We start from the raw sequence: 27,442 nt of genomic DNA, 5'->3' as shown, positions 1-27,442 counted from the left end.
CAATGAAAGGAACCAGCATACAATTCTTTGCATACTTTTGTATTGATCACAGACTACAAATTGTTTTTAATCTTTCTCAAAAACATTTTCTGAAATAAAAATTAACAAAAAATTATGTTTTTACCATTTAAACTTAATATAAACTTAAAAGCACTAACATTTTATAAATTTTATTTCTAAAAGAGTTGTACAATTTTTGTTATTATACCACTTCAGAATCTTGCTTCTAGTCTATCTTGAGAAATTTAATTTTATTAACAATTGCTATTTTAGTTCCTGAAAGATTACTCTGATATAAAGGATTACACTTAAGTAACTATGTAGGCCTTCTTCCCCAGCCCTCCTCCCCCAGAAACAAAATATCTTCAGGGTAGTTAATAATTTGGATAACATTTTTCAAGTTGAAGAAGAGAAAAATGAGAAATAGTATTCCATTATTCATAAGTTCTTAAAGATCTAAATTGTTCTTCACAATAATTTTTCATGATAAAACATGCTTATTTATTATATACACATGCTTACATATAAATTTCCTGGCTAAAATACATGCAACCAACATGAAAAAACAAATACTAAACCATCCTCACAATGCTAAGAATGCCCTTTTAAATAAGGCACTCATGTTTGGAAATAGATATAACCACCAAATTAAATAAAATGTTTAAAAGAAGCCTTTTATTAAGCACAAACAACTTTTATACATTATCAATACAAATAGGAAAATGTTTTTTAATGAATATGATATATCAAAAATCTGAAGGTTTTCTTCATACTGACACAATAAAAATAATCAATTTTGAAGGAGAATTACAAAGTAAAATTTTGAGGACACCACTGTCTACTAATAACAGTTTAACTATAGTCTAAATTTACTACATCACTCGGGGAGGAAGGGCAACCATTTTTTATAGAGAGAATTCCTAAACTCTTATTAGCACCATTCAAAGCTTATTATCAGTTATTAATCTACAAACTGACAGGTCAGGTAAAGCTTTAAAGCAAGTTTTCAGTGCAATGTTTACAGTTCCTTCTTTTAAGATAGTTGGAGTCTATGGTCTCAAAGCATGTTAAATAATTCTGCCTTGGTAGTTACAAGATGTTAACACATGTAGAGAAACGTGTAATGGAAAGAAATGAGGCTTATCCTGGCTGTGAAATGCATCTTAACATATTGTAGCCGATGCTGCAGTATGCCAACGACATGCGGGATTATGAACTGCAGATCTGCGGGAAGAAGGCAGCTATTAGCTCTCTGTAGTCATCATTTCGGGATGTCTCAGCTGCTGCCTTTTGAGACTAACTAGTTTCATCCTGTCTCTGATGTGTTCTGCAGTAGAAGCCATGTCACTTGGACTCCCAAAATATTGTTCAGTTCTAAAAATCAAAACAGAAAAAGCCCAGTCAGATTAATACAAATCCATTGACTGTAGTGAATGCAAAAGGAAGCAAAAATTACCATAAAAATTACCTACGTGGTATGGTGTTAGTTCTTTTTGCAGACCATACTGTTTACCTCTGAGTAGCAATTTGGTAGGAGAAACATTTTTTAAAATGGCATAATATATATTAAGACATGTTGAGAAAAATTTATTAGAAGTATAAATGTCCTATCATGTACACTTATGATAATCTCAATAAACCAAACAATTCAACAAATAAACAAAACAATGCAACATTGTAAATGTTATACTTTTAGCTTGGGGCCCATAAGCATACACAAATATAAAATTTGTATGTGTACTTCAGTGCTAAGGGCTACGGACACCAGTTGTCTAATATAGCTACCAAGTAAAATATCCGTTTAATGTTAAGCCATCATTTGGGACATTAATAGGTAAAATTATTTAATTTTATCCTATCTGCAAAGACAGTATTCAGAGTCACAGAATCTTTTAGAGCTCTACGAGTTCTTGGAAATAATCTGGTTAAGCTCCTCATTTTTTAGATCAGAAAACTAAGACCTGGAAAATTAAATGACTAAGATCACACAGTGGAAAAAACAGAATTTGAACCCAGGTCTTCAAGCAGTGAATCCAGAGAGACCACCTAATTTCTTTTATTGTTCTAGGAGAATGTTACAGAAGATAAATCTGACTAAGCTTACTGTCAAACTTTACACAGCATAAACAAATTATCATATAAAAGGGAATGAAATAATAATCGCAAATATTAAAGTTGTGAAATTAGAATATACAGCCCTAACTTACTCTTTTATCTTAAAAATGAAAATGACACATGAACTATTTGTAGAACACAGGAGGAGAAGCCCAAGCAAAAATACCAGGGGTAGATGCTCCGAGGATGACTTAAGTAGAATGAGACCGACTTTATGACAACTGGTTATGAAACACAGAAATGAGATTTTGGCGAGGGGAGGGGGGGGTTCCTGGAATGGAACAACCAGAAGCACCCCACTAATACTGTTACCAGCTGAATTTATAAACTTTTAGATTTTATTCTCTTTTATACATTGGAGATATACATGACTTTAAGCTACTTCTGATTGTTCAAGTTTAGGTACGACTAGAGATTATCTAAGTACAGACTATGAATAGTATTTGTTCCTGGGCATAAAGTTATATCTTCTCAATATCAATTCCAAATAATCATTTGAAGTTCATGACACAGTAGTAGTGCCACTTACCATGTGTCACAATTGTTTTAAGTAGTTTATATACATTTAGCTCATTTAATTTCCTCGCTCTTGTAACCTGAGGAGGTATGGAAAATATATCCCTATTTTTATTTTTATTTATTTATTTTTTTGCGGTACGCAGGCCTCTCACTGTTGTGGCCTCTCCCATTGCGGAGCACAGGCTCCGGACGCGCAGGCTCAGCGGCCATGGCTCACAGGCCCAGCCGCTTCGCGGCATGTGGATCTTCCCAGACTGGGGCACGAACCCGTGTCCCCTGCATCGGCAGACAGACTCTCAACCACTGCGCCACCAGGGAAGCCCCATATATCCCTATTTTTAGATGAGGGAATTGAGGCACAGAAAGGTTAAGTGGCTTGCCCAAGATGTCATAGCTCATAAGTGGCGGAGCTGAGATTTAAACCCAACAAATCTGGATCCAGAGTCCACAATCATACCCATTACACTCTGTTACAATGTAAGGATACCTGTATTCAATGGTTTGGTTTCTCTATTGTTTTATTTTTTATTTTTTTGCGGTATGCAGGCCTCTCACTGTTGCCACCTCTCCCATTGCGGAGCACAGGCTCCGGACGCGCAGGCTCAGTGGCCATGGCTCACGGGCCCAGCCGCTCCACGGCATGTGGGATCTTCCCGGACCGGAGCATGAACCCGTGTCCCCTGCATCGGCAGGCGGACTCTCAACCACTGCGCCACCAGGGAAGCCCGCTCTATTGTTTTAATTCAACATCCTCTGGATTACTTCAAAATTATTTTTACTGAGAAGGTCTAGCTCCTTGTAGATAAAGCTCCTTCTGATTCATTTACTGGTCTGTTTATTTTCAAGAGGCTATTTCTTATTTTTATGATCAACTATTTGAAATGGAAAGGAATGTGAGAATCACGACCCCATCATTTTACAAATGAAGAAATTAGGACTCCATACAGCACAGTGAAAAGAGAATGGATCTGGTGCTAGACAGACCTGAAACTATATTCTAATTCCACTTAGAAGCTGTGAAATCCTGAGGACCTTACTTAACCTTTCTGAGCTTTAGTTTCTTCATTTGTGAATCAAAATAATCATACTGCTCTAGCCCTGGTCAAAAGTAATTAAGGTGAAGTGTTTAACTTGGGGCTTGGTATATATTTTAAGTTACTAAACATTAGTTCCCTCCCCGTCCCTTCCATGAATGAAGCCCAAAGTCACCAGCTCCTTACCACTAAAGTCAAGGCAAGAACCCAAGATGTCAACCTAGTCAATGATCTTTATTCTACAACAAGCTATCAAGAGCAATAAATTTGACAGCAGCAAGTACCAATTGCTACTATTGTTAAGAGCCCAGTATGGATTTCTTTTCATTTTAAACTAACCTTTTGTAGAAATTGAAAATGTGAACCAAAGCTAATTTACCAGGACTTTTAAGAAATAGACTTTCTTCTCTTGATATCCCTTTAAGACCTTACTGATAAAAACACAAATTGTAAGAACATGCACCATACCCATCGGGATAAACCACAGGAACAGTTAGTCTATCTAAAAGCGATTTCCCAACTGCTTCAATTTCATCAAATTGCTCCTCATCATTAATAGCTTCAGGCTCTTCTGGACAGTCTTGCAAAATCTACAACAAATAAAAATGCAACATCAATCAAGAGACACAGAAAAGGAATCAAGTTCATGCAAGTTTAGTAGATTGAAGGTGTTTTTGTTCTGTTCTTAGCATCTTCGTGTATGCCATTATAGAAGATTGATCAAAGCTGGCTCAAGAAATTCAAACAAAATGAAATACACAATCCCTACTAATAATATAACTGGAGTATGAAGAGGTTTATAGTGATTTCCAAGAAAAAAATAATACTAGACTACTATTTGGAATCTAAGCTCAAACTGTGCTTAAAAAGTAGTATTCTTTCATTCATTAAGTAACTATTTATTGAAAACTTACTTTATGTTTATGTAGCAGCTTGGGATATGAATGAGATACAGATTTTGACCTCAAAGAGCTTACAGACTTCAAAAATGAAAGAAAATATAAATACAGAACAACATATACTCAGAGTACAAACACATAACTGATGTGATTATCTAGCTAGAAACTTTATAGTTATTTTAAAAAGTGATCCACTGACCTGAGTTAAATGATGTAAGCAAACAAACAAAACGAAAATAACAACAAAAAAAGATGTAAATTGATTAAAGTTTTAATTCAAACATAGGAAGTTCTACAGTCCTTCATATTATTTTTCCTTAACTATTACCATTTAAATTTAAATGGTACAAAAGAAAATAAGGAAAGAAAGAAAAAAAATGCTGTGATTTGTAACAGTTAAGTCTACAAGTACAGACCCACACATAGTAGCCACTAAGTACATGTGGTTAGTGAGCTTTTGAAGTATGGCTAGTCCCAAATTGAGATGTTCTATGGGTCTAAGATACACTCCAGATTTAAAATAATAATACTAATTTTAAAAAATTACCTCCAAGAAAAAAACCTACAAAATTTGGGGCAGAAGAAACTATTTATTTTTACAACTTTTTCTGCATTATAGTTTACTTAATCCAATTATGTTTACTTCAGCATTACTCATAAAGGACATTTTCATATTGTAAAATTCTAGATTAAATTTAAATATTTTCCCAATCACTATCATTTGCTATACAAGTTGCTTATAGTTGTGGTTATATTTATGTTTACTGGTATAAAATACAACACACTCAAAAGAAAAATAACATCTGATAACAAAAGGCTTTACATAGGTTGGCACAATAAAATAACTTAAAGAGTTTATTACAAGCATGATAAAGGCCATGTACCAGAAGAAATAAGAATATTAATTTTCTATGAAAAAAAGTCTCAACCATATTCATTCTTACATAATTTCTTAAAGAGATCTAGGTTTTAAAATGTCCTTGCAGATACATTTTTAAAGCACGATCCTAAAAAGTTATCAGTGGTGTTAGAAATCAGGCCAGTGGTCACCCCGGGATGGGCAGCAGAAGCACGGTGATTAAAAGAGGGTGGAGAGCCTCTGGGGTACTGGTAACGTTCTGTTGTTTGAATAGTGCACTGATTACACAGGCATGCTCACTCTATGAAAATTCAGTGAGCAGAACATTTGAGCTGTACACTTTTCTATGTTAATACTATACTTCAATAAAAAGTTTTCATTAAAACAATCAGTAGATAAACAAGTCAAGCCATTTTATGTACTTTCATTCATCATCACCAGGCCCATTTTACACTAAAACACTAACCTGTGGAGTTCAGTGACCAGCTCAAAAAGAGTTAACTGTGGACATTTCCTAACAAATGTACTGCATAACACAGACAGAAACTGCTTAATCCCTGAGGTTCCTGGCAATTTCTCTTCTGTTCCACAGACTAAGGCTATCACATTTACATCTTAGGTTTCGCATATCTTAAATTGTATTGAACATTCCCTACATATAAACTGTGATCGTTAAGAGATCAAAACAAAGTTAACTACTTAGTAAGACTCCTCTTTGGAGTGGAAATATAAGGCTTGGGTGCTATAAATTTTCACTGTGCAGTTGAGAAAAAGGTTCTATTGAAAATTTGCCTGCATATTTCATTTTTGGTTTCTGGGACTAATGAATTCATTAAATAATAAATTCTAGAATGAATCTTTAAAGACACACATTAAAAAAAAGTTATTTTTATCCTTACTCTCATAATTTTAGCTGGACAGTCTCTAAACATTATAAAAATCACAAATGACCTTTTAAAAAATTTATGACAATTAGTAGTAGTTGCCAAAGCAAAGTTTCCTTTCCTGGCATAATGAAACAGATGGGAGTCATGACACCTGAAAGAACAGACAGTACATTCTGGGCACCAGGTCTGGTGAAGAGAGACGTGCTGCTGAGAGAGGACTACTGGATAGTTTCAACTCCTCTAACCACAGTACTCTAGCACTGGTATGGCTTACTAAGAATCTGATTTGAACTTTCTAAGACAATACATTATATCTAAACAAGCTTTAAACAATGAAATTAATAAAAATTTTTAAAAAACAGACTAATAACAAAATTACAAGGTTAAGACATTTTAAACGTACAAACACTACTGAAACTACATTTTTAAAAAAGCGAACCTTTTCAGCATTTGAGTGAAACGCAATAGCCATTTCCAGCCTATGTACCCTCTCTTCAGATGCTATTGTAAATTGTTTCCATACTCTGTTCAGTCGAGGAAGTGTATCCCCAGATGATCGAGAGGTGCAGCGCAAAGACTGGCACAGCACAACTGTGGCCTGTAGCAACTGTCTTCCATAGTCATAAGTGCTCTAAAAAAGAAAAAGTCAACATGAAATTATAATAAAAGAATTCTGAAAAGAGGGATGGGAAAGTGTGCAGGAGGACTGAGATTACAATTAAGTAACACTACTAGAAATCAATAATGAGTAAGTCCACTGGCACTTACTGCTACAAGTTGTCTGCATGCATAAATGATAAAGGGGAAGCAATACTTTCAGTTAATTTTTATTAAGTTGATTTTTTGTCTGGCTTCCCTCTCTTACTCTGTTTTCCCCACCTCGGTCTGCTCAACCATGACCCCCCACCCCACACACAAAAAAAAGGTTTGCTCCCTCATTGATCAAAACGAATGGGTGGCAAATGGGCACTTTATATTACATACAGGAAACCACACTGTTACAATGTGAACTCAATAGTTAGGGAAAATAAATTAAGATATTTTTCACATGCAAAAAAAAAAAATCTGTGTTGCTATGCTAACACTAGTGAGATGCAGAAACTAGGGTTTGTCATTTACTGATTTACTTTCGTGAATGAACAGTTACTGCCTAAAAATGTCATAATATATACCATAAATCAGAGGAAGCATACAGAACCTGTATTCAGGAAAACATAAACCCTCTCAAGTTTATGCAGGCTAGTTTTGATTCACCGGCTGACATTTTCTTAGTTCTGTAATATTTCTGGATTAACGTAACCAATCTTCTTGGACTTGGAAGGTTAAGTTACATTACAATCATGCAGAAAGCTATGCAAACACATAGCTTGTAGAAAAGGAAGATAACCAGTTCTGCACCTGGGCAACATCAACAAATTTTCTATGCTTCTCCAGTAGAACTTTCGTTTCCTGAGCATCATCACCCAGTCTGATGTGGGTCTTAAGAAGAGCATCCAGAAGTTCACTTAGCCATTCTACTGCCTAAATGAAAATAAATAACAGTGAAGCTGGATTCATAACTCTTTATGTCTTATATCAAAACATCATATTTATATAAAGAAAGATTACTATCATGTGATTAATTAATCCATTAGTTATAATCTTAATAGCTTATTTCATTCAATGCCAAGCTACATGAATTAATGACCTCTCCTCCCACTCAAAATTTTTAAAAATCTAAAGACAAGACCTATTAAAGAGAAGCACTCATTTAAAATTAACATCGCATGATTTATACTAATAGAATATCATGTGTTTATGTAATATAATCTTATTGGAATCTCATTATAGATTTATGTTACTACTTAAAATCATAAGTTTCTTCTATGTCAAGCTGGAATCATGTTCTTTGATGCTAACTATACAAAGATAGCAAATTGTTTATCTAGCTGAAAAACCTTCTTGTGGGTTAAAAAGCGATAAGCTACACCAGGCTTCATCCTGGGATGTGTAACTGACAACCAAATCAACAGTAATAAATAATACATAATCCCAATTTCTAGCTCAATAGAGCATTTCATTGAGAAGATAAGTCAAATAAGACCAGTAAGGGCTTCCCTGGTGGTGCAGTAGTTAAGAATCCACTTGCCAATGCAGCAGACACGGATTCGAGCCCTGGTCCGGGAAGATCCCGCATGCCACGGAGCAACTAAGCCCATGCACCACAACTACTGAGCCTGCACTCTAGAGCCCACGCACCACAACTACTGAAGCCCGTGTGCCACAACTACTGAAGCCCACGCACCTAGAGCCCGTGCTCCACAACAAGAGAAGCCACCATAGTGAGAAACCCGTGCACTACAGCAAAGAGTAGCCCCCACTCGCCGCAACTAGAGAAAGCCCGCGTGCAGCAATGAAGACCCAACACAGCCAAAAATAAATTAATTAAAATAAATTTTAAAAAAATGAGACCAGTAAGGTAAGTGGGAATACAAAACTTTATTATTTTGACAGGATAAACTAGAATGTGACTTAATGAATTTACTTGCTTAGGACCATGAAAAGTACACTTTTGTTTATAGTTAGGTGAAATCAATCTTCTAAGAAAAGGCAAGTGCATAATGTGCCTGATTGATCTTTACCTGGGCAGCATCTTCTTCACATTTAAACAACTGCACCATCTGAAGCATCTTTAATCTTCGCACATCTACCATGTCTTCACATCTAATAAATCCAAACATAAATTTAGGACATTTCAGTTTTGTTGATAACTAGTATAACACCACCATCTGGCACACATGTTTTACAGTATACTAAAATACTCAGTTCTACACTATGGAGACTGTAACTATTTTGTATTGATTTGTAAGAATTTTAAGGATATCTGTATCTGTGTTATATCAAAACCTTAAAATACCTGAATGGTACTAAATCACAAACCCTTCTGAGTATAGTATGAATTCTGCAAAATACTGAAGCAAAGCACAAACACAGCAGTACACTAAAACCCGAAGCAATATCAACTGCCAATTAGCATTAAACAACCTTCAAAGATAAAAATGTAAAGTTTCTAAAATACTAGTTTAGAGAATGATGCTCCAAGGGAATAAAAACAATAAAAAAAGCTTTTCATTACATTATACATTACCCAGAGTAATATTAAATTTTGAATTTAAAAAAACCTCCACCTATGTTCTTAAGAAAGAAAAAAAATTCTGTTGATCTCTGGGTGGAGAGAAACACAGAGTATTCTTAAATTTTACTGTGGTCTGCCTGGATAATATACAGATTACAATTTTAAGCTGACTTGATCTAGCTCAGCTCTGATCCCTTCATTTTGATTCCCTTCATTCCCATGCAATTCCATGAACTTTAGATGGGAAGGTGGAAACTCACTGCAGTACCAAATACCAATAACAAGCTACCCATGAGGCACTGGACTCCACTATAGTTAATATTCTTAAGGAAACTTGATAACAATAGGTAAGTCATTGTCACAAGGCTATTTTTTATAAGGATGCCCTCAACAAAAGCCCGTAACATATTGTTAAAATGCAACTTGGTTAAACAATTCTACAAGGGACTGAAGGGAAGTAATCATGATAAGTATTTTTACAATTTGAAGCTAAAAGACAATGTAAGACGCTTCAGTGATGAAGATGATATCATACACATATTCAACAAATATTGTCAGGTATGACTAATGTGCTTGAAAAGGATAAGACATGGTCGCTACTTTTAAGATGGTCTCATTTGGGGAGATGGACTTTTAAATAAACAATGTGATAAACACTACTGCGGAGCTGTATGAGAATAGGGAGGAACAAGTAACAAACTTGCCTTACAAATCTAAAAAGGTTTCCAAGGATAAGTACCCCTGAGTCTTAAAGAATAAGTAGGAATCCAGTCGGCAGAAAACAAGGAAAGACGTATTCTAAGTCATGGATGCATGAAATAGCATGATGCGTTCAGGAAAGTGAAAACAAGTGTGTGGTTTTGTAGAAAAATCAAAGGAGGTAAGATTATGCAGGATTGGATTATGAAGGGTCTCCTATACTATTCCAAGGAGACTGAACTTCATCTGAGAAAATAGGAAGTCACTGAGACGAGTTTATACAAGGAAGTTGGGGATTAGATGTGCGCTTTACAAAAGATTGTGCTCTTGCACAACAGACCGTAGACGAGCAATGCCAGGGCAGCAAGGTCAGGTAGAATGAAGTGTTCATGATTCAGAGACAGCAGAACTTGGGCATCTGATTAGGCTGTAAGGGATGAGGAAGAGTAATGATTTTAATAAATCCTTGGGATAAATTCCAAGTTTGGTAGCTGATGGTATTTTTAACCTGGATAGGAAACTAAAGGAGAAGAACAAGTTTTGGAGGAGAATGATTCTGATCTGTCCATATTAGTTTTTTTGAGTAGTGTATGGGTCATCCAGGTGGAGACATTCAGTAAGTAAGAGGAACTACGGGTCTAACATACAGAAGAGGGGTCTGGGTCAGAGTCATAACTACTCAATCATGGTCAATATTAAAGAAAGTCATTGAAGTAGTAGAGTGAGAAGAGAATTTGGCCTCAGAACAAACCCTGAAAGCAGAGAAATTAGCTAGAGGACAAGAAATCAGTGAAGAGAACCAAGAAGAAACAGAGTGCCAGGAGGAGACTCATGAGGGTGTTTTCAAAGAAGACAAGGTCGTCAGGAAGTTTCAAGAAGAAAGAAAAAGTCATTTGTGCCTAATTCTATTCAGAGTGGTCAAGCAATGTCAGGACCAAAAGTATTCCCTGGATTTTGAGCAAGATCAAGCATTTATTACACATGGCAATTACAAAGTCACTTGTGACATCAGTAAGAGTATGTCCAGTGAAATGGTGAGGGGAGAGGGGAGACCGAGAAGGGATGAAAAGTAACTAGAGGCAGTGAGGAAGTATGAGTGCAGATTAGACCATCAATGACAGCTGTCAGGAAGGAGAATTCTAGGGCTAGAAGACAAAGGGTTGAAGGTATATGCATGTGTGTAATTGTCTAATTTTTTTTTAATAGGAGAGATTTAAGCATTTAAATGAAAGGCAGGGATCAGAGTAGAGAATGGGAATTGATGGAGTGAGAAGATGATGGGGACACACGGCTTTGATAAGAGCAGACATATATCATCTTTGTGATGAGAATAAATAATGAAATGGATACGTTTGCAGATATGAGGATACAAGGAATTTCTAATGACTATTTTCTCTGTGATGTAAGGGAAGAGTTTCTGTGAGGTTTTTGTTGATGACCTTAGAATTTCTAAGTGTACAAAGCTTTCACACAACCATGCTAGCCTATATATACTAGCATATGTTAATTTAATCCTTTACTTTGCAATACTCTGCAATTGCTATTGCAAACTGAGTTTTCAAAGAACCCTTTAAATTCCTAGTTCTACATCAAAGGAAACTAAAAATCATCTTACCCAGAGTTTACTGTCTAATCCTTCTACAGCAAATATGAGAACAATGGATGCATGAAAATTTCTGAAACGTTTAGATGAAGAAACACATCAATGTAAATGATAGATTTAATAGCAACTCTAAACTAAATGAAAATGGAAAAGCAAAATTCTCCAAAAAGAGTTTTCTTAAAAGATAGACGAGTCATAGGCTACACTGGGGATATGGAATGTGATGTACTTGAGTGGAACCGAAAATTTTACCACTGAGTAAAAAGGGAAAATGTACGCATTAATTGAACAAACTGCCATTATTTGTTAGTACAATTATATACAATAATCACTACATTCACCAAAAACCTACTACATGCCTACTATATAACAGGTAAGAATTTTTACTTTGTATGGAAAATATAATTACATCACTTCTCATTTTAATTAATATTAGGTTGTCTTAGCAAAAATTAACATGAACAGTCAAACTTTGCCTTTGTTTCCTAAGCTGCATATCTTCCATCACTCCTTGTATGTGGTCCACATTTTCTTTATTTTCAATGGTTACATCCTTTCCATAGGCCCAGGATGCCTGATTGGAGATCTGATCCAGAAGACCTTGACCTTTTTCACGCAAACCTTGCAATCCTACATCTAAAACAAAAGTTATTATATTTAATCTCTTAAACCAGAGAAGCTTTCCCTCCCTTAAGTAAATCCTCTCAGCAGATACTGTACTTGGATTCCAAGTATAACAACTTTGTACATTAAGCTACTTTGGGATGGAGGCCTCTGAATATTTCGATCAATAAAACCCCTTTAAATGTGGCTCAAACTGGAGCTCCCTCTCATTCAAATTCTCCCTAAAGAGAATTTCCAAAAGGTGAATTTCCATAGATAACAATTACTTTTCAAAACTGCAAATAGGAAGTGTGAGAATTTCTATTTTGATAAGATTTTCCATTTTTTCCTTTCTGTTTTTATGTAGTCCAATTTTTAGGAGAACAAGGCAAATATTCTGTTCAAAAAATATATGAGTTACAAGACATTAAAACATTCAAGCAATGTATTCTCACTGTAAAAGGACACTGAACATTTTGAGTATAGGCGCTGTCCAGCTTACACCCAACGAGAAGCAACACTTAGGATATGTTTACAAGACTCTAAATTAGGTACATATACCAGAATTCTTTTAGCATTTTTAAAAGAAAAATATGGTTTAAGAAAACTTGTGACATTTTGAAATAAATTTCATTTGGCATATTAAATACTAAACATGTATTCCTCATATCATCTGTTAAAAATAACGAAGACTGTAAGCAAGTAAAATGCCAATACAAACGTGATTTTTCAAACCCATTCCCTCAAGTTCTTTTCAAAATTAATTAAATTGGTTCAATCACATGTCACCATTTTCCACTAAATATCTGCCTTAAGTTACTGCTTTCCTCTCCTCCATTCTCCTTTGCCCTCCTGTCCCACTCAATACAACTCCCCTCCCATTTTCACATCCACTATCCACCTCTCCCAGTCACGTCTTAGGGAAATTCACTGTATTTCCTACTGTAGTAAAATGTAAAAAGCCTTGGTGTCAAGTAAGGGTACTAGCTTAATGAAATTGGACCATCCTCTCCTTGGAGAGTATGTCACCTCGGCAGTATTCCCAGTTTGGAGAAACAAATGCACAGAACCAAACCAACTATTTTTTCACAAGGTTAGGATATAGCAACAACAAAAATCATTGCATAAAACACAGTCTGGGGCATACAGGGTTTACCACAGAACATTTCACAGCTAATTACAGTTTATGCATGCACTACAAATAACTGTTCATAGAATATGCAAGACATAGCACCTGTAGATTCGGCTGCGTAAACAAGAAAGGCTAAAGGCCCTGTGAAGGAAGGGTGACTGACCAACAATGAAAAATAAACACTGTAGCATAAATTACACCCTTTAAGGGGATAAAGCCTTTTTTATACCAATTTTTCCTATGGTCCCTGTTAATAATTATAATTAGATCAGTATAAGTTGACTTGTCTAACCATGGTAGTGATAGTTTTTAAAAAAAGAACCCTTATGTTTCAGCATTTTTAAAATCTGCTTACCAACACTTTTCAGCTTCTCTTCAAGCAGTTTTAAAGTTTGCTGAATCGATGCTCCATCAGCTGGTGCTACATCTACGCACAACATCCCTAATAAGCCATCCAACTGCTGAGACAACTAAAGCAGAGGGACACCAAAGAGATAACCCTGATGTAATCAGCATCTAAAGTGTTTAATGATTAATGAGGTTTATATCTAATGAGGTTATCACAATTATACTTGAAAAAGACTCTGCTGTTAAAAGACAAGGACAAATAATTAGAATACATGTTATCTGAATGACAGAACACACAGATGCATGCACCAGGAAGACAAAGTATGTCCAGGTCAGCAGAATGTTAAAAAGTATTGAAACTTCCATTTCAATCTATGTTATAAAGCATGAAGACTGAAAAAACTATCCAAATGAAATTATCTAAGAGGTTGGGACACTCTATTTAGACAAAAAAAAAAAAGTTTAGTTGCATGCAGAATGACTTAAAATTTTTTAAAAAATCAAAGAAGTGTATCTTATTTCCCCCACCAGTAAATTTTACTGTTCCAGAAAAATAATTAGGAGACATGCAAACCTGCAAAAATGATGTGCAGATAAGTATTCAGATAATTTGAAGAAAAGAAAAGCAATCAGAGTAGACACTTACATCTTGGGCAACACCATGAAATTCAAGAGCTGCTTGTAAGAGATTCTGCCTAAATTCCAGCTGACTGGCCTGTCGATAACAAACATCACTAAGTTGTTGCTGCAGCGACTTCAATTCCACAAGATCTTCCTCATCCCCAGCATTTAAGAGTGCTGCAATTTGCTGATTAAGTTCCACATAAACTGCAAACCATTCCTGTAATATAGAGGTTGTAAAGTAAATTAAGGATCAAATCAGTTCCTGAAGAATACCTTACATTTTACAATATCTCCAGATATACTAAGTAACATATATGAGAGTTTTCTAAAGCAAAATTATTTAAATTGAGGACGAAAAGTCCCCAGCGCCCAAATCCTTCCACTGCGATCCCTGGAATTCACTCCTGCCAATAGCAGGATCTATTTGCTCATCCTGGCCTCTAAATGTCCCCTTCTCTTCCCTGTTGTGTGTGAAACCTGTCACCCTCAGAGGAAGCAGTTAGCTCTGCAGCCCTTCTGATGGCTGTTTTTGCTTGTACAGCCAACCTACCACAAGCCTGGAAGTGGGGGAGATGGCTGCCTCACTCCTCATTACTCTTTCCAAACCATTTCTTCTGCTCCTTCTCTCAAAAACCACATCTCCAATGAAATGCATGTAGTCGGATTACATCCTGCCAACGTTTTCTGTTGCAGGGCCTCATCTCAGAGCTAGCAGACTTCCCTGAACTTCCTCTCAGTGCCAGCCTTCTTCCTGACTTCCACTGTGTAGACATCCAATCAACACTGAACTAAGTCTTAGTTCCTTGACTCCCTCCCTCACTTCCAACTATCCTGTCCTCACCCCACCTCAGCTACCTACTCCAACAGACACAAAATTCTGTCATTATCATATACTACTATACAGCCCCCGAATCTTAATTTCAAGAATCCCATTCTCTGATCACCAGTTGCTGACTCTCCAATTCACATCCTTGAGTATGCCTGCTCCTACAGCCCCATGAGGTCCACCAATCCATTGATCTCAGCATGTTCTACTGTCCAGCACTCAGGAGCCTCAGGTCCTCCCTTCTACCCTTTGTCAGAGGCTATAACCACCTCCCAGGGCACAACCCATGCTCATGCCCTGCTCTCCTTCCTTCCATCAGATTCACCCGTCAAAAAAGAAGAACAGATGCAGAAAAAGCATCCATTTATGAGAAAAACTCTCCAGAAAGTGGGCACAGAGGAGACAAACCTCAGCATAATAAAGGCCATATATGAAAAACTCACAGCTAACATCATACTCAATGGTGAAAAGCTGAAAGCATTTCCTCTGAGATCAAGAACAAGACAAGGATGCTCATTCTCACCACTTATATTCAAAACAGTTTGGAAGTCCTAGCCACAGCAATCAGAGAAGAAAAAGAAATAAAAGGAATCCAAATTGGAAAAGAAGAAGTAAAACTGTCACTGTTTGCAGGTGACATGATACTATACATAGACTATCCTAAGGACACCACCAGAAAACTACTAGAGCTCATCAATGAATTCAGTAAAGTTGCAAGATATGAAATTGATTACAGAAATCTGTTGTACTTCTATACACTGAAAACAAACTATCAGAAAGAGAAATTAAGGAAACAATCCCATTTACCATTGTATCAAAAAGAATAAAATACCTATGAATAAACCTACCTAAGGAGGTAACAGACCTGTACTCGGAAAACTATAAGACACTGATGAAAGAAGTTGAAGATGACACAGATGGAAAGATGTACCATATTCTTGGATTGGAAGAATCAATATTGTTTAAATGACCATACTACCCAAGGCAACCTACAGATTCAGTGCAATCCCTATCAAAGTACCAATGGGATTTTTCACAGAACTAGAACAAATAATTTTTAAATTTGTATGGAAACACAAAAGAACCCAAACAGCCAAAACAATCTTGGGAAAGAAAAACAGAGCTGGAGAAATCAGCCTCCCTGACTTCAGAATGCAAAGCTACAGTAATTAAAACAGTACGGTACTGGCACAAAAAAAGACCCATAGATCAATGGAACAGAATAGAGAGCCCAGAAATAAACTCATGCACTTGTGGTCAATCTATGACAAAGGAGACAAGAATACATGATGGAGAAAAGATGGTCTCTTCAATAAGTGGTGCTGGGAGAACTAGACAGCTACATGTAAAAGAATAAAATTAGAACATTCTCTAACACCATATACAAAAATAAACTCAAAATGGATTAACGACCTAAATGTAAGACCGGATACTATAAAACTCCTAGAGGAAAACACAGGCAGAACACTCTTTGACATGAATCGCAGCAATATTTTTTTGGATCTGTTTCCTAAAGCAAAGGAAATAAAAGCAAAAATAAACAAATGGGACCTAATGAAACATAAAAGCTTTTTCACAAAAAAGGAAACCAACAAAAAATACAACCTACTGAATGGGAGAAAGTATTTGGAAATGATATGAAAAATAAGGGGTTAATATCCAAACTACATAAACAGCCAATATAACTCAACATCAAAAAAAATAAACAGCCTGATTAAAAAAATGGGCAGAAGACCTGAACAGACATTTTTCCAAAGAAGACATACAGATGGCCAACAGGTACATGAAAAGATTCTCAACATCACTAATCGTCAGGGAAACGTAAATCAAAACCACCGTGAGATACCACCTCACACCTGTCACCTCACACCTGTCAGAATGGCTGTCATCAAAAGGAACACAAACAACAAATGTTGGCAAGGATGTGGAGAAAAGGGAACCCTTGTACGCTATTGGTGGGAATGTAAATTGGTGTAGCCACTGTGGAAAAGAGTATGAAGGTTTATCGAAAAACTAAAAATAGAACTAACATATGAACCAGCAATTCTACTCCTGGGTTTATACCCAAAAAAACCCCCAAAACGCTAATTCAAACAGATACATGTACCCCAATGTTCATAGCAGCACTATTTACAATAGCTAAAATATAAAAGCAATCTAAGTGTCCATATACAAATGAATGGATAAAGAAGATGTGGGATACACATACACACACATACACACACACAGACACACAATGGACTACTACTCAGCCATAAAAAAGAACAAAATGTTGACATTTTTAGCAAAATGAATGGACTTAAGAGGACATTATGCTATGTGAAATAAGTCAGAAAAAGATAAATCTATATGATACTGTATGATAATCCATATAAATGTGGAATCTAAAAAAATAAAACAAACTAGAAAATATAATAAAAAAGATGCAAACTCACAGATATAGAGAACAAACTAGTGGTTACCAGTGGGGGAGGGCAAGACAGGGGGTGGGGATTAAGAGGTACAAACTATTAGGTATAAAGTAAGCCACAAGGATATACTGTACAACATGGGGAATATAGCCAATATTTTATAATAGCTATAAACGGAGTATAACCTTTAAAAACTGTGAATCACTATATTGTACACCTGAGACTTATATAATATTGTGTATTAACTGTACTTCTATTTGAACAAACAAAACCTCTGACCTGGTTTCTCTTCCTGCTGTGTGCCTCCAGCAGCTGAAGGTGGCTGGATCAAATCAACTATGTGGATAGGTGTCTTTTTAAAGTTGTGACCAAATAACCTCAAATGGGCCTTCAGAAACCCTATTGTATTTCTCTAGTTATTTCACCTCCCTATTCTTATGATATGTTTTTATCACTTCTTAAATATCCAACTCCCTTTCACCTCTTCACTCTAGCCAAAAATCCAACTTCATACTTCACTATGACGCCATCAGAAGAGAACTCTTTCATCCTCTCACAGACAAATCTATGACCTTCCCCGCTTCTGTAGCCCTAGGCTCTGCCCTCTCTGCTAAAATAATGAAGGAACTCTGCCTGATTCTAAGGCCAACTGCTCCATTGCACTCTACAGACTAACCTCTGCTGCCTATGCAAGGCTTTGCTCTTGCAATTATCTTCTCTTTTCAAATGGATTATTCCCATCAGTGTACAAATAAACTGCATCTTCTACTAAAAAACAAAATATATACTTAAGATATGTGGATTTTAATATATGTAAATTAAAGATAAAAAACCTTCCCTTAAAGGAGATCATTATACTCACTCTATCTTATTTCCTATTCTTTTTTTAATTCACTCTGATCAGGATTTTGTCCTTCCCACTCTTATCAAAAAAATCTCAGTCTTTATCTTATTGGACCTCTCAGTTGATTTTAACAAAGGTGACCACCTCTCCCTCCTTTTTCACTTCTTTCCTGAGCCACAAAGATCCTTTTCGGCCTCTTCTCCTGGCTCTCCTTCCTCTCCTTGCCCTCTAAATTTAGGAGTGACCCAGGGTTCAGCTTTCCAAAGGCTCTTTTCTTCTAAACCAATACTCATTGGGTTTGGATGATTTCATCTTGTCCCACGCCTTTAAGTAACATCTATAGACTAATAATATCTTCAACCCTGACCTCTTCCCAAGATACTGATACCCAACTATCTAACAGCTATCTTCATTTGAATGACTAACCTGCCCCCACAGATACTGATTCTCCAGCCTCCCAAACCTACTTCTCTCAGTTTTCCCCACCTGAATAGTCATTAAGGCTAAACACATGACTCCTCCACGAGCCAGTCCTGCCGGCTCAACCTCGTAAGCCTGACAACTTCTCATCACTTCTGCTGCCTCCATTCTGTTAGCTTCCTGTCTTCCTATTTCACTGTGTGTCCCTGCTCCCTATCCCCTATACAATAGCTGGTGATCTTTTAAAAACATAAATCAATTATCTGCTCAAATACTTCTCCAATGATTTCACATAATATTTAAAACAAACTTCAAGTTCCTTTTTCTGGGCTAAAATCACATGACATGTTTTGGCCCCTGACTCCCTATCTTGCTCACTGCACTCCAACACTGCCAACATACCTGCTGTTCCTCTATCATGGCAAGTACGCTCCTGCCACAGAGTGTTTCTACTGCTGTGTCCTCGATCTGAATTGCCCTTTGCTTGGATTACTCCTTCATATCATTTCAAGGTCTCTGATTAAATGTCATCTCCTCAGAGAGGCCCTTCCGGAAAGCCTTACCTATACTGCTCTCCACTCCCTCTTTCCTCAACTTGAATGTAAGTTCCGTATGATAAGACAGTGCTATATTCTCAAGAGCCCAGAACAAGTGACATTTAGTATGTGCCCTACTAGCATGTACTGAGTGAACACATAAAACACTTTTTATATTAGGTATTGTAGATTTGTTGACATTAAATTAGGTAGGTAACAGGTACTGTTCCAAATGTGGTCTCTCTTATGCCCTGTACCTAAAACTTGGGTTTCTCTAATCTGTCATATTGTCTTATTGCCTGAACTACTATGGAATTTTTGAGTATGATTACAGAGATGATGTAGTCATACGTAATGCAAAGAACACCAGACTTGAAAGACAGACTTAAGGTCCGTCTTTTTCCTTCCTAAGGGTGTGATCTTCATCAAGTCACTTAATCTCTCAGAATCCTTTTCTTGATTTATAGCAGTATGTTCAACTGGTGGCAATTTTGCTCCCTAGGGAACATTTTGCAATATTTAGAGACATTTTTGGCTGTCACAACTGTGAGGGAGGGATGCTACTGCACCTAGTGGGTAGAGGCCAATGATACTGCTAAATACCTACGATCACAGGACAGTCCTTACAACAAAGATTTATCAATAAATAAATCAGTAATGCCAAGGTTGAGAAAACCTGTTCTCTACAGCTGTCCTTCCGTGTCCTTGGGGGATTGGTGCCAGGGATTCCAAATTCCAGCCATGCTCATGTCCCAATTTATGTAAAATACTTTCTAACCACAGAGTGATTATAAAGGTTAATGGAGACCGACTGATTTAAAGCAGAAAATATTGCCTGAGAAGATGATCACTGTTGTGTTCTAAATAGAAAGGGATTTCACAGTCTTATCTATAGTACTTACAAATTTAGTTAATGCTCTAAATAAGTTGGTCTAATTCTTTGAAGAAGTAATAACAGTGATTCAGAGAAAAACAGTAAACTAAAGGATAAAAGACCTGAGATATTATTTCTTGCAGTGAGAACTCTCTACATCAGATCACCTGGGGTGCTTATTAAAAATACCTAAGCGCCCCCCAACCTACCAAATCAGAGCCTGTGGGGGTGGGGTTCTGCCACAGGCCTTTTAACAAACACATCAGGTGACTCTCATGACCATTAAGGTTTAAGAACTACCATCCTCAAGCTGATTTTTTTTTTCCTCGTTTAAACTTGCAAACTATAGGCCCTAATAACCAGACCAGAGATGCAAACAATTTAAGAACTTGTATGTCTCATGAAATTAACACCTGAAATTAGAACTGATGTTGTCATAGAGAAATAATCAGTCTCTCTGGGATGTGGGGAAAAAAATCATATACATATATATATATATACACACACACACACACACACACACATTTTAATCAAAATGTTCCTTCCTAGGAAATTGGGGAACATAAAATTTATAGAACCTCAGATGAACAGGCTGCATTCAGTTCAGTTATGGTCATTCTCTGGTTTATCTCTTATAAACATTTAACTGTATAGAAAATGATTATTTCTAGCCCCCCCCAACGAAAACACACACACACACACACACACACACACACACACACACACACACACACACGCACGCCCGCACGCACGCCCAGAAACAAAAATAAACTTAAAAAAACAATCCACCTCCAAGATACGGGATTTGGATTAAGATGGTAGATAAGAAATGAACCTGGATGTTCACATACAAGGAAAAAGCAGTCATCAGGACTGACACTGGAAATATATGTGAATTGGTGGTGATGCACAGTTGGTGAAATGATGGGTATTTATATTTTATACTATGATATAGGAATCTCAATCTAGGAGGAAAGAAACACTGCCAACACACTTAGGCTAATACCTTAGGAAGAAATGGGGTCTTGATTCTTTATGCAGACCTGTTTTGCTTACTATAAGGCACAACACACCAGTATTCTCTTCGGAGACCAGAAGTCAGTACTGTGGGATGGGGAGACACTGACAGAATCCTAAAGCAACTTCAGAGATTTACGCTTCTGCACCTTCCTATTATGTGCTTTTCCTACCACTCACCTACCTCCACCTAAAAGCTAAAGTAAGATTACTGGACTAAAATACTTTAAAAATTATTTTAAGTTATTATAATCATTTTCATACACCTTAATATTCTTTCTGTTGTGCTTACCTACTATTCAAAAACCAAGTAAACTTCTCATTGCCACTCCTTGACAAAGAACTATATATTAGTAGCATTTTCATTTTCTATATATTAGCATTGAATATCCTAATCAATTTGGGTTTATTTTTAGCTTTATTTCTAAAGTATGGTTTTATAAAGAATCTAAAATTTAATACTTGACAGAGTGCTTTAACACAAAATGGTACATTAAAAGTTTCTCCAAATTCTACCCATATTAAGCAATCAATACACTAGAAATTTGTCATTATAGTTTCATAAGACCTGAACAATTCCATAATAGGCTTTAAAGTGCTGACTTTTATTTACAAAGAGAAAAGAAAGCTTTTAATAAAATATTAGAACATCTTAAAAATCATAAGCTGATACACGCGTCCTGCAGCAAACAACCTATTCTCAAGGTGACAATGCAGTGCCACCTATTGGTCAAAACAGCACAATTGAAGTTTTGCCTTTTAGAACTTCATGGAATATTTTTTTCTGAATATTTTCAATCTATGGTTGGTTGAATCCTTGGATGTGCGTGGAACCTGTGGATACGGAGGGGCCAACTGTATATATATTATCTTTGCAATTTTCCTAGTTAGTACTTGTAAGAGACTTAAATATGAAACTCCATAATTGAAAAATCTATATATTTTATGCATTTCACAGGTTCTAACATAATGGTTTTTCCTTTTATGCTGAAAAAAACCCTGAATACTTTGTATTTAACTTACAACTCCTGTTCCTGAGGTTATACTTTTTAAATTCAAGACTAGATAAAGGTTGTATTTTTGTACTATCACTCTTTCTTCTGTTACAGTAGTTTTTAAAATTTCACATGAATTGTGTTTCTATAAAAATATATAATTAAGCTATACTGGAGACAAAACCAAAACCAAACTTCTAATGAATATGTACTAAGTGGTCAAAATGTACTTGATAGCCATTAAACATACCGTACTTTATGCCCCTAAACCAAACAGCAGCTTATCACTTAGTACCACACATGTTATTAATTATGCACATTAATAATAGCTCTGTAACTTGCAGAGGAAAAAGCCTCTCACACTGTGCTGGCTCTCGATCTCTTCGTGCTTCTGCTGTAGGGCTTGGGAAGCCCGAATGGAGTCTCCAATCCCCCACTGGGCTCTCAGCTGTTCTGATCCAGGCCCTTCAAGCCAGTTCACAACCTATGAATGGAAGTTGAGATGAAAATTTTAAAATAATCAAAAACTTTTCAAACTTTCATTCTAATTGGTTTTCCCTTCCCAAAGTTCCTCAAGTATTTTTTATTTAAATTATTTAAATTCTATTGTATAGGCAGTAAACATTTCTTCTGGAACTATACAGCTATAATGTGACAACTTTTCCAAAACCTAAATTTGATAAAATGTACACTACAGCACCTTAGGCTTTCAGCTATCTGATCACCTGCCAGGCTAAAAGAAATATGACATGCTCCCATAAGAGAGGCTTAAAAATTAACTTATGATGATAAGAAAATTAGAGAACTACAGGATTTAGAATTGGAAGGGACACCAGAAATGACATTGGTCAAATTTCTTATCTAATACTTAAGAAAACTGAGTTTCAGAGAGATTAAGTGACTTGTTCCAGGTAACATAATTCATTATTAAAAAACGAGGACTAAAAGCCACGCGTCCTGACTCATACTCTAAAGTTCCTTCCAAAGCACTCATAAACCAGAATCAATTAACTGATATAAAGTTAAAATACTATTTTTCTCACTTGGAAAAGAAAATTAAAAACTGTAGAATTATACTACTGCAGTACCCTCTAGGGGGTCTTCTTAGGATCAGCCAAACATTCAGACCCACGAGACCATCTGAAGTCCCCCTGGCACCAAGTCTACTCAGAAGGATGAAGGGAAGGGACTACAGTCTGCCAGGGTAGCAGGACTGGGTGTTTCTCTTCTGCCGGGTCCCTGAAGCAGTCCAACAGTTTAGGAGATGAGATCCATATGGGACAGATATGGGAGACACTCTGGCATCAAAACCTCACACCACACAAGCATCATGCCCATTATAAAAGTCACTGAGCTCCAAGATGCCCGAAGTTATGCCTTCCATCAAGTATTAAGAGTTCTCCCAGTCCAGAGCCAGAATAATTTTTACTACAAGCAATGTCGCCTGGTAACACAGTTGGCATTTTTATCAGGTTTTCAAGGGAACAGACCTAGATAGTTAAGCAAAGATCAAATTCTCATGCAGAAGAAAGGGTTTTGTTTTCTCTACCCACAAACATATATACTCTAAAACTACACAGACACAGTGAAGTAATTCTAACAGAAAAAAATATTGCCCAGCTTTACCAAGCTGAATTATTATTTATCAAGCTAAATTACAATTAGGAAGTCAACAACAGCTAAACTTAGGATATGCCTTAAATCTAAACTTAGGATAGGTCCCAAGAAGTGAATGAGGATGTCTGTGCAGCATAATATTAGAGACTCAGTGGAAAGACAGGCTTACCTTATCACAGACCCACAGTGCATTCCATAGTTATTACCAGGGTAAAATATATTTAAAATCTAAGAGTTTATGTAATTTAAATAATCATATAAAAGTACCACATCATAGGGGAAAATCATGTGTGTTTCCTTCCATTAATTTTTCACATGCACTGCATTTTCATGTTACTCCAGATTTAAGTGCTGCAGCCGATTGTCAGAGTACAAGTAATTTCTATCCTGTGTTTTTCACTTCCTTGTGGCTACAGTTATTACCATTTTAATGGCTCGAAACCCCTTTTTTAAGAAGGCCAGCCTCCTTGCCTGCCTCCTTCCTTTGCTCCCTCTCATGTGTCCAAACAACCAACCAACCTACCTGACTAAGAGCTAAGTAAGCAACGTCCTACCTCAAGTAACTATTATACCTGCTTTCACAACTCCAATTCTCTACTGTTGAGCATCTAAGTAATTTTAAGATGAACATATATATATAGCAGTTATGCAACAGAATTCTTCTCTAATTCTCTATTGCTTTCCTAGAAAACATTTTCAATAGAGATCTTGGGTCCAGTGATGATACAATGTTAATTGCTAATAGTATACATTATAAAATTACTCTCTAAAGCACTTGTCTCTATTTGAAACATCCAAGTCATGAAAGTTTTAACTGAGAATAACCTTTGCAAGGTATATAAACTGACCACTGCTTTTACTTTATTTTATTTTATTTTTATTTTCTGAGATTCTCAGTGCAATTTATTAAGAAACATCCATGTGGGGGCTCTGGGAGAAACAGTATCTCTTTCTAACAACAAATATATTTTGTCATTTCCAAAAAAAACTCTGGAAATGGGGTTCTTGCCCTCAGTCTACTTCAAGCTTAATGTAAGAGATGAGATGGGTAGTCAACCAAAATAATGCAGCAATGATTACATTTAATTTGAAATCATTTATATTTATTACAAAAGTGGGTTACAAACAGTAACTAAGGAAAAAGTTGGTTAGATCATAAGAATGTTGGTAAGTTCCTACGTGAATGATACTAACTTTGAGTAAAATTAGGGGAAAGTTTCCTGAAAACAACGTAGACGTCATCTACTTTTGGATTTTATATCTTCTTACATAGATTGGTAAAAAACACCAAGACTTCTTGTTTTCTTAATAACCAGAGGGGAAAAACAGAACTACATACTAAATAAAAATCTTTTCATGAGGACCCAATACTCATCTTTGTTTAAATATTTCTCCCAGTGAGAAATCCTATACTGGTTCTACATTACATTCGGGATGAAATGTGGCTATCTGGCATGGCCATACTATGCCATGGATGATGGGGCCCCGCCTATCCTTCACCATTTCCTTCTTTAACTGAGCCCGCGTTGAACTTTTAGTGCTCCCCAAGGGCGCCATGTTCTCTCACTAATCTTGCTTTGACGTGGATCGTCCTCCTACCTGAAATCTTTTCAGCCCCTTCTCTTCGTGACCTCTTTTTCATCTTTCAAGACTCATCTCATGCTATAGATTTTGATGATTTTGGTTTTAAGTTTTCTACTGAACTGTTTATTTTTCTGTTGATCCATTTTTTAAAATGAGTTATTTTTCATTTCCAAGGGGTTGGATACTTTTGATCTGTTTGAACTTACACTATTGATTTCTAGTTGTCAAACAAATTCAAATAAAGATGACATTCTTGTGATTATTCTCGCTACTTCTTTTTAATTTTGAAACTGCCTACATAATGAGAATACTTTAAAGAGCATTATTATAAATTATGCATTTTAGAGTTATAATTTAGAGCAATATTCTCAAACCAAAAACCCTTAGAGTCATTCTTGACTCTTCTTTTTTTCCTTTTACACCCTGCATATCTGATACCCCTGGAATCCTGCTGTTTTGACTTTCAAAATAAACCTGTTCTAAGCCTACTTCAGGCCTTACCTAGATCCTTGTGGTAGCCTCCAAACCAGGCTTTCTGCTTTTAGTTTTGCCCCCTACATGGCTGACTATTACTTTTAAAATACTTCCATCAAGTTTAAAACTGAAATCTCTTCAGGTGTATTTCTAAATATTAGTGAGAACGAATAAACTGCGAATGTTTGCTTACTAACAGTATATGATCTTTTGGGATTTCTCTCTTTATGTGTGTGCCCATTTATGTCCTAGTATCTTAAATATTACTATATTCTTAGCTTCCACCTTCTCTTTACAAGGTTTTAATACTAAAGAGCAAAAACTCAAAAACAAAAAAGTCCAAGTATTATTTTTGACTCACTGGAATAGCCTAACTGCTACGATTTTCTTTGCTAAATTCTGTTTTCAGAGTCCTAAATTCATCTGCAAACCTCTACTGCCAGGTACTCTTTAGAATACAATGCTTTGTTCCTCAACATCTCCACTTTTTCTGCTTTACTCTTTGGTATGAGCTATATTTGGAGGGGCAGGGTACTAGGATCCTGTTTGCCTCTGCTGGCCTGTGGAAAGTATCACTCTTTCACAAAAGAGACAGGTGAGCAGTTCTGTCTTCAGGAAGCACTAGGCGTGACTCTGAAATTCTGGCTCTGCTCCTAGGAGTTGAAAGACTTTGGTCCATCACCTTTGAAATGGTGTTAATGCTACCTACTGTATAGGGCTATTGTCAGGATTATACAGTCATTATACGTAAGACACTTAAGCACAGTAGATGATACCAATAGCTGTTAGCCTCTTTGCTTTCCCCACTTTTTCTGAAGAAAAAAGCCTAGCTCCTTCTATTTATTCACCCTTTATAAACTATGTCTCACATCTGCATTTTACAGTAAAACCCATAGGCTTTTTAATCCCCAAACTAAGTGTTTTAGTCTATGCTTTTAAAAAATGGAAATAAAAAGAGTAAGTTTTAAGAAATCTCATGTAAACATTTTGAAACAAGTTTCCATTCCCTTTGGGGGACTCAATTGCTTCTCACTGATTACTATGTATTACGAATATGAATATAGAAACAGATATACAATGGCATTTAAGCAATTAATATAATAAATTATTTCACTAAAAATGTCTAAATTCTAAAAATAAGGGTAGAATGAAAATAACTCAGAAATTTTAACTGGTTAATGTGTTATATATTATTTTAAAAAACGTAAGGCAACATTATTTAAAATTTAAACTTTGAAACTCTAGAAAACTTTTAAACGATAGAAACAAAAGAAGCAGGTTAATATAAATCATGATAACTGGGGAAAAACAATTCATTAGCAGGGAACTTTTAAAGAGTTATAAATTTAAAAATAAATTTTAAAGAAAGCAAAGACATCTGCTTGGCACACACACACACACAAAAAC

The 27,442-nt window shown here is 36.1% G+C and overlaps 1 protein-coding gene across 3 annotated transcripts in view; it reads right to left on the bottom strand.

Annotated features, from left to right (window-relative positions):
* Positions 1-224: 224 nt before the first annotated feature.
* Positions 225-27,442, bottom strand: part of SESTD1 (SEC14 and spectrin domain containing 1) — a 136,535-nt gene continuing 109,317 nt past the window's right edge. For all 3 annotated transcript variants that reach the window (XM_082658937.1, XM_082658938.1, XM_082658939.1), the window contains 9 exons: positions 22,722-22,844; positions 14,460-14,654; positions 13,821-13,935; positions 12,207-12,366; positions 8,935-9,016; positions 7,712-7,834; positions 6,753-6,944; positions 4,137-4,258; positions 225-1,374 (listed from right to left, as the gene is read on the bottom strand). In XM_082658937.1, coding sequence (XP_082515063.1) covers positions 1,245-1,374; positions 4,137-4,258; positions 6,753-6,944; positions 7,712-7,834; positions 8,935-9,016; positions 12,207-12,366; positions 13,821-13,935; positions 14,460-14,654; positions 22,722-22,844 — 1,242 coding nt within the window. In that variant the 3' untranslated portion in view covers positions 225-1,244. The remainder of the gene's footprint in view (positions 1,375-4,136; positions 4,259-6,752; positions 6,945-7,711; positions 7,835-8,934; positions 9,017-12,206; positions 12,367-13,820; positions 13,936-14,459; positions 14,655-22,721; positions 22,845-27,442) is intronic.

The sequence above is a fragment of the Grampus griseus genome (genome assembly GCF_964374135.1).
Source record: "Grampus griseus genome assembly, chromosome: 7".
Lineage (NCBI taxonomy): Eukaryota > Metazoa > Chordata > Mammalia > Artiodactyla > Delphinidae > Grampus > Grampus griseus.
The sequence above is the reverse complement of the archived record's forward strand: the minus strand, read 5'-3'. Positions and strand labels throughout refer to the sequence as shown.